Source organism: Eulemur rufifrons, chromosome 29 (assembly GCF_041146395.1).
Source record: "Eulemur rufifrons isolate Redbay chromosome 29, OSU_ERuf_1, whole genome shotgun sequence".
Taxonomy (NCBI): Eukaryota; Metazoa; Chordata; class Mammalia; order Primates; family Lemuridae; genus Eulemur; species Eulemur rufifrons.
In genome coordinates this window covers 96,451,629-96,460,003 of record NC_091011.1, presented here as the reverse complement: position 1 = coordinate 96,460,003, position 8,375 = coordinate 96,451,629, and the positions used below count along the sequence as shown (strand labels likewise).

Sequence of the window (8,375 nt, the reverse complement as noted above, 5' to 3'; positions counted from 1 at the left end):
GAAGAGAAGCACGTCTTGGAAGAGAAACATGTAGCCAAGCCCAAAGCCAAGGCCTTTGGAGAATTGAGGTCTTGCATGCTAGGAGACCTTGATCCTATAACCTTGGAAGCAGGATATAGATCTGACTAAATTGAGGTCATATTCTGGTCAACTTGTCCATCATCAGTAGGAGAAAGAAGCCGACGTGATGTCTGAGTCATATGTTTTGACACTTGAAGAGGACACAGGACAAGGACATTTTTCAGAAAAAGGACAAAATAAAAATAAAGAAAAGGACAGTTAAATGTGGTACCAAAGAGGCTACATAAATTCTAGGCATAATCAAGGAATAGCCATTGGGATTATTGCTGAGGTCACTGTTCCTCAAGCTTTAACATACACACCGATGGCACAGGGTGCTGATGGGGGACACCTGGGACTCTGCATTTCTAACATGCTCCTGAATGATGCTGATACTGCTGGTTCATGGATCACAGTTTAAGTTGCAAGAGCTTAGAAGATAGGTTGGGAGACAGGAGATGGCCCTCAAGTGATGCTAAAAGAAACCCCAAATTCAAACACTTTCACCTTAGAACAACTTTCTATTCTATCCTCTTCCCAAAGCCCTTCCTGCCAGCTGCCCATGGAAATCACCTGGGCTGTTTTGTAACATTTTCTTCCCTTCTGGAGCAGTTAATGTTCTCTAGATTACAAGAAGAGGAATCCAGCTCTGGCCAACTCAAGGAGATTTATATGAAGGTGTCAACAGAAAAGAAGCCAAACTCTGTAAAATAATTTAAAGAGATTTGTTCTGAGCCAAATTTGAGGACCATGGCCTGAAGCAACGCCCAAGAAGCCTTGAGCAAGTGGACATGCTGGGGCTGGGTTACAGTTTGGTTTTATACATTTCAGGAAGACAGGGGTTACAGGTAATGCCATAAATCAATACATGGAAGGCATACATTGGTTCGGTCCGAAAAAGTGGACATCTCAAAGTGGGAGCTTACAGGTTATAGGTGGGTTTAAGGATGCTTTCATTTGTAATTGGTTAAAGAAATGAAGCTTTGGCCAGGTGCGGTGGCTCCTGCCTGCAATCCTAGCACTCTGGGAGGCCGAGGCAGGAGGATTGCTGGAGGTCAGGAGTTCAGGGCCAGCCTGAGCAAGAGTGAGACCCCGTCTCTACTAAAAATAGAAATTATCTGGACAACTAAAAAATATATATAGAAAAAATTAGCCGGGCATGGTGGCGCATGCCTGTAGTCCCAGCCACTTGGGAGGCTGAGGCAGGAGGATTGCTTGAGCCCAGGAGTTTGCGGTTGCTGTGAGCTAGGCTGACGCCATGGCACTCTAGCCTGGGCAACAGAGTGAGATTCTGTCTCAAAAAAAAAAAAAAAAAGAAAGAAAGAAAGAAATGAAACTTTGTCTAAAGGTTTGGAATGTTTTAAGGTAAGGTAAGGAAGTCTGTTGATCAGAGACAAGTCACCAGCTATATCCCCAGATTCAAGTGAGCTGTTAAGTAACTGATGACCTGCAGGTGTGATTTAAGCTTTGTCTTTTATAGCCTTAGGCCTGCAAATGAGTTACAAAGGACATCTCCAGGAAGGGAAGGGAGGGCATGATGAATGTCTGACCTCCCTTTTCATGGCCAACACCTCAGCTTTAGAGTATTTCTGGGGTCCCCTTGGCCAATGGGGGGGGTCCATCCAGTCAGCTGTTGGGGGCGGTGAGTTTAAGATTTTTAATTCACAAAGGATACTTGGCAGTCCATGCACAGAATTGAAGAGCAGACTAAACCAGTCCTGGGGTGGATAGGAAACAGAGCAAATCAGGGGACTTCAGTAGCACAAGCTCCTGGACCTCTCCCTGTAAGACACAAGCATTCTGTCTCTTCAAGTTTCAAATTTAAGTCAGGTGTTTTTACCTTTCAAGCTCTTAGCAACATAAGCCAATTAAATTTGTATCTGCTACACTTTGTCCCTAGTAAGGCTGCTCTTGATGTTACTTTTAACTTGCTTTTTCAGATACACAATTGTGTGTCTGTCTCTCTGTCTAGGGAAAAAGGAGATGGTAATGAAATGTTGCAAGGTGATTTCCCCCCAAAGAAATTATTGAAAAGTCCCTTGTGTATCAAACTTTTAGGACATTTAAAATATACTACATCATATTTTTGGCCTGCGTGTGTCTTGGATTTATAACTAAAATGTTTTCTGTGAGCAGGAGGAGCCATCTTCATATTTTTACAATATAAACATGGCTTTTATCTGATTTAAAAAACACAATAATTGTAAAAATTTTGAAAGGGGCATTTTGAGACACACTTTCTCCCCTAATCATAGGAAAACATCCAAAATGGAAAAATTTATGATTGGGGCAATAAAACAATGCATGAGAGAATGGGTTTCCCTGTTTTACTTACTTAACATTGGTCAATTACGTTTTCTAAATCTCAGTGGTGTGCCCTGAAACTGAGAGATAGTCAAGTTTCTTTCTCACAAAGTTGTTTGGGTGATTAAATAATTTTATTTTTATTTATATATATATATGTATATATTTTTTTTTGAGACAGAGTCTCGCTTTGTTGCCCGGGCTAGAGTGAGTGCCATGGCGTCATCCTAGCTCACAGCAACCTCAAACTCCTGGGCTTAAGCAATCCTACTGCCTCAGCCTCCCGAGTGGCTGGGACTACAGGCATTCGCCACCATGTCCGGCTATATTTTTTTATATTTTTGAGACAGGGTCTCACTCTGTCACCCAGGCTGGAGTGCAGTGGCCCAATCATAGCTGATGGCAGCCTGGAACTCCTGGGGTCAAGTGATTCTCCTTCCTCTCCTTCCCAAGTAGCTGAGACTGCAGGCATGCACCACCACACTGGGCTAATCTTTTTATTTTTTGTAGAGCTGGGTCTTGTTATGTAAATTTATGTAAAGTGCCTTTGAACTGCTTTGAAATGTTTACTATTTGTGCCATCATCACTATTATTATGGAGTTTGAGACTTTGTGGGAACAACTGGGAACTTGAGAGCAAGAGATAACAAATAGGAAAGCCCTTAGTTGTAATCACTAAAAGGTAAGGATGAAGACAAAACACATAAAGGTGTATCAATGGTATTTTATATTTCTCAAATTAGTAATGAACATAGTTCTATGCATTTCTACTTACCCTTTGCTCATTTTTTTTTTTTTTTTTGAGACAGAGTCTCACTCTGTTGCCCAGGCTAGAGTGAGTGCCGTGGCATCAGCCTAGCTCACAGCAACCTCAAACTCCTGAGCTCAAGCGATCCTCCTGTCTCAGCCTCCCGAGTAGCTGGGACTACAGGCATGCACCACCATGCCCGGCTAATTTTTTCTATATATATTTTTAGCTGTCCATATAATTTCTTTCTATTTTTAGTAGAGATGGGGTCTCGCTCTTGCTCAGGCTGGTCTCGAACTCCTGAGCTCAAACGATCCGCCCACCTCGGCCTCCCAGAGTGCTAGGATTACAGGCGTGAGCCACCGCGCCCGGCCTACCCTTTGCTCATTAAAAGCTTTTCAGGACTTTCCTTCTTTAGAGTTCCAGCAGGAAGCTTAAAACTTTGTTCTGCTTTATTAATAGCAGTTAAAACGCATGCTATAAAACGTTGGCTTCTTGAGTCTGGCCTCTCCCCAAATGTCTAATGCTTTTTTTGTTTTTAGGGTTTTTAGAGATTTCAGCTTCCCATTTCCTAGATTCTGCCCCTAGGTTCTGCTTTTGTCCTGAAGAGGCAGAATAACTTGAATGGCTAAAGTGGAAAAAGCTTTGGATAATCTGTGCGGAACCCACTCAGCTCTGCGCTAGACCCCTCTTTAATGCCCAGGGACGTCCAATCCTGGGTCCCCGTCTGCCCAGCACTCGCCTCGCCTACACAGCAACCTTAGCCCAGGCCTAAGAAGTGTGTTCTTCTGGGATCTATGTACTAGACTTAAAAAAAAAAATTAAATTTCCACCTGCTACCAGCTTCTTTTCCTACCTTTTTTTTTTTTTTTTTGCCTTAAAATGGTATTCCTTTCTTTTTTCAAATAACCACAGCAGGAATGACTGGCCACTGATGTTTTCAGAGTGCTAAAGTGGCATCTCGACATAAGCCCACATACATCCGACTATCACGCCAGGAGTGCTCAGGTACTTGGGAAGGGATTACTGTACTTTTTTTGCATCCCCAAAGCTCAGATAGGCACTCAATTTAAAAATCTTTAAAATAGAGTTGAATCCTGCTGTTGTCATAGGAAAGGAATAGAATCTGATTGGAAAGAAACAGGAAATGAAAAATAATCAGAAGGAAAGTCAGGGAAAAGAACTTTTATGTTCCCTCATGTTGTTTTTATCTATAGAAACTGACTCTAAAGTACCAAACAGGAAGGAAATAAATAAGGCAAACATTCATTTTCGGGGTGATTCTGCCCTCCTTGGCAATCCGCATTTTATTGAAGATGTTGTTACTTATTCATTCCAAGGATTCTTGTTCTTCATAGGAGGTGGGTGTTTCTTTGTCTTAGAGTCAGGAGGCAAGACCTGCGGATATGTGGGACTTCTCTTGGCCACTACAATTTCATCTACCATCACGAGCTGCAGCACCACCTCAGCTACTGCTCGAAGCGCCTGGGCTTTGGCCGTCAGGGTGTCCCACACCCCCTCCTGGGCCACATTTATTGTCCCTTCGGCTCCCACTCCAATGAGGAAGTTCCCAACTTGGTGAACTCCACTCATTTCTGCCATCACATCAGAGGCAACTAAGCCTGCATTCTCTGCCAAGGTTTTAGGAAGAGACCTCAGGGCCCCTGCAAATGCGAGGAATGCAGGACCGTTGGGCCCGTCCAGTTTGCTTCCTTTATCTGACAGCATTTTCGCCAGAGCCATCTCCGTGGCCCCTGCTCCTGGAATCAGTCTGGGATCTTGACACAGCTGGAAGTAGGCATCGATGCCGTGGTAGACAGCCTGCTCTGCGCCCCGCAGCCCCTGGGGTGTGGCTCCCCTGAGGACCACGGTGAGGGCAGGTGTGCCTGTCCCTTCCCACTCAAATACCACAGCCACGTCTTCTCCCAGCTCCTGTCTGTAAACCCTCTGGCACCTCCCTGGCTTCTGGGGAGGCAGCAGGCGAAGCTGCACCGGTGTGCCGAACACCTTGCTGAGGTAAGCCATCTGCGCCCGGGACCTGGCTTGAATCACCATGATGCAGTGCTTGTCCGCCAGGGTGAGGCTCTTCTCATCGATTTCCCCCCATACCACTGCCACGTTAATATCCATGGCTGCCAGCTGGGCTACTTGCTTTTCTATTAACTGCTCGCTTCCTTTCCTAAATTTAGCCAGGTCAGCAGAACTAGAGAGACGGGCAGTTGCCGGCACGTTTGAACTGGCAGGACCAAAGGGGCAAGCAAAGAGAGCCACCCTGGCCCCACTTAACACGACGGTCATTTGCCCACAGAGCTTCCCGGACATCGCCAACCCTGGGAGGAGGCAGGAGTCCCCCAGCGTCCCTCCTTGCAGTGTGCACACCCCGACCTGCTCAGCCCTGAAGCTGCCGTCCTGCTCCCTGGTAGCCCAGCACGCGTGGGCCACCAGCTTGGTCAAGTAGTCCGTGTGGGACAGGGCGTGGGTGTTCATCACAGAATGGAGGGCCCAGGACGGATCTTCCAAAGGACCCAGAGACCGGATGGCCAGCGTGGGCAGTGTGGTCAGGACCTCCGCGGTGGCTGTGGCGTAGGCCTCCCGGAGCTGGGGACGAGGCAGGCCGGCCTTCAGCAGGTGCTCTGCCTGCTGCAGCAGGGCTTCTGTCAGAAGGACCACGAAGGACGTGCCATCCCCACTGTTCTCTGCCTGGGTTTGGGCTGCTTCCCGGAGGAGCCAGGCCGCTGGGTGCTCCAGCTCCAGGGCCCTGAGGATGGCAGCGGCATGCCCCGTGCACACTGTTTCTCCCTTAAAGGTCACCAGCAGCTTCTGCCGGCCATGCGGGCCGTAGCAAGGCCGGATGACACTGGCCAGGGTCTGCACTGCGGCCGTGCTGCTCAGCAGGTGCTGCCCCTCCTCCCCCGGGCTCCCGGGGCCCTCCCTCGGGCTCCGCTCCAAACGCTGGGGCAGCACCAGGGCTGAAGGGACTCTGCTGTCCGTGGCCTGAGCAGAGGGGAGATCACTGTGTGCTGCAGACATGCTCTAGAAACAGCAGCAGGGGTCACCTTGACACCAGGCACAGAAGGTACTCAAGGGGTCAGTGGAAACAAGGAGCCAGACGCCCATCAACTGAAATATGAAGATGCCAACCTGGATGGGTGCTCCCGAGTGCGCCCCGGGATGATCAGCAGAGAGCTCAGCCCTAAAACCAGCCCCGAATTGATTCTGTAGAGGAACTGGGCTTTGGGAATCTCCAGACCTTGGTAGCTGAAACAGGATCTTTAACTGATGAAGTCACAAAGTGGCAAATGGAACAGGGGTAGGGAATGAGGTCACAGAAGGATGGTTAGGATAGGGGAGGCCCCTCCAGCAGGTAGACGACAGGCCTTGTTGTCAGCAGTGGAGGTACACACACCTCCGCACCAGGCCTGAAACTTCTGTTTCAACTTTGGAGACAATGAAGAGGAAATCAGGTGAAAATACCTACCGACTTCAAATTCCTGATGAAGCTGGGTTTTTGGTGGGGGGAGGGTTGAGAGGGAATGGAGAGATGATGTCTGTGTTTTGTTTTGCTTTCTCTTGCAGTGCTGTGTAATACTAGCCATGTTTTGCTGTCTGTCTGCCTTTGCCATTTTGGCTACCTTATCAGTTTGTTCTGTTTATCAGGTTCCTTAAGGTGCCTGTTGGTCTGTCAGGGTGCAGGTGTGGGAGGCTGCACAGTGTGTATGCCTGTGTGACAATTCCCAGTGCCAGTGATGTCACTGAGCTGGCAGAGGCTGGTAAAGACAAGGGAGGGGAAGATGCTGACAACCCACAGATGTACAAATAGACATGGACCCAGAGGAGGACGAAGCAAGCAGCCTCGTGGTAGGGAGGTAGGAGGCCACGGTGAGCTGAGCTGGGCCCTGAGGCCTAAATGCTTATCGCCCCCCCACCCTCCCCTCAGCCCTTAGAATTTTAGTTATTTCTCTCCATTTTCCCTTCTTCCTTCCCTCCCTCACTCCTCTCCTCCCTCCTTTCCTCAGGTAGAGCCTATTGGAGCAACATGCTTCTGCCTCAGTTTAACATGTCTACTGAGCACTCGCTGTGCTCAAGGTAGTGAGGAACACAAAGACAGGAATTTAGAGATAGCAGTGGAAACAGGTTTGTACCAAATGAACTGCGCATCTGACAGGTGTTAGGTAGAGCACCAGGTGGAAATGATAAATGTATCTATTAAGATTAAGGGACAGACAGTGCAATACCATTTTCCTTTGGAAAAACCCTGCTGCTTTGGTTAATGGCAGATGTCCCTGAGAAGATGATGACACAAGTCAGGAGTCGTCATAGCACAGTGGGCATTGGCTTAGTATTTCCACAGAGGAGACCATGGCCAAAAAGAAAAGGGAAGGCCGGGCGCGGTGGCTCACGCCTGTAATCCTAGCACTCTGGGAGGCCGAGGCGGGAGGATCTCTTGAGCTCAGGAGTTTGAGACCAGCCTGAGCAAGAGCGAGACCCCCTCCCCCAGCCCTCCCCCTGTCTCTACTAAAAATAGAAAAATTAGCCGGGCATGGTGACATGTGCCTGTAGTCCCAGCTACTCGGGAGCCTGAGGCAAGAGGATCGCTTGAGCCCAGGAGTTTGAGGTTGCTGTGAGCTAGGCTGACACCACGGAATGCTACCCTGTCTCAAAAAAAGGGACAGGGGATATAATATATCATCATGAAAGTTAAATTTAAGGCTAACAAGGAGATAATTTTGGAGAAAAAAATGTTTCCTTTGAAAAACTTTGTAAAGATAGCCATTCATTATAAAAGTTAAAAGGTGCAAAGAAAGTAGCGATCATTTGGAATCTCAACCCAGAAATAACCATTGTTCACATTTTGATGAGCATTACTCCTTTACATATATTATATGCACACACAGAGAATTATAGATTCACACAATTTTACATAAGCAGATTATATGACACATATTATGTGCTATTCTGTAATAATTTCCCCTTCAACATTATCTTGGCTCAGAGAAATGTTTCTAAGGACATATCATTTGTCTGAAGACCATGGATGACTATTTTGACCTCTTGATTTTGGAGACTCCGTTAGAAACTCCATTAGAAACAAGCTTCCATGTCCAGGCTTCTGAAAGCCTGTAACACTGAGGGGAGTGTCACATAACAAATGTTGGTTAAGGGAGCAAAGATGACTTGCCTGTATCGTTGTCGAAATGTAAAAGGTAGTAGTCAGGGTTGGTGGCTCACGCCTGTAATCCCAGCACTTTAGAAGGCCCAGGTG

At 47.4% G+C, this 8,375-nt stretch overlaps 1 protein-coding gene across 1 annotated transcript; it reads right to left on the bottom strand.

The window, feature by feature from the left end:
- Positions 1-4,434: 4,434 nt before the first annotated feature.
- Positions 4,435-6,142, bottom strand: CCT8L2 (chaperonin containing TCP1 subunit 8 like 2). The gene is given in 2 exon segments (XM_069461689.1): positions 4,435-4,456; positions 4,458-6,142. Coding segments are annotated over 2 exon segments (1,707 nt in total).
- Between the last annotated feature and the right edge of the window lie 2,233 nt (positions 6,143-8,375).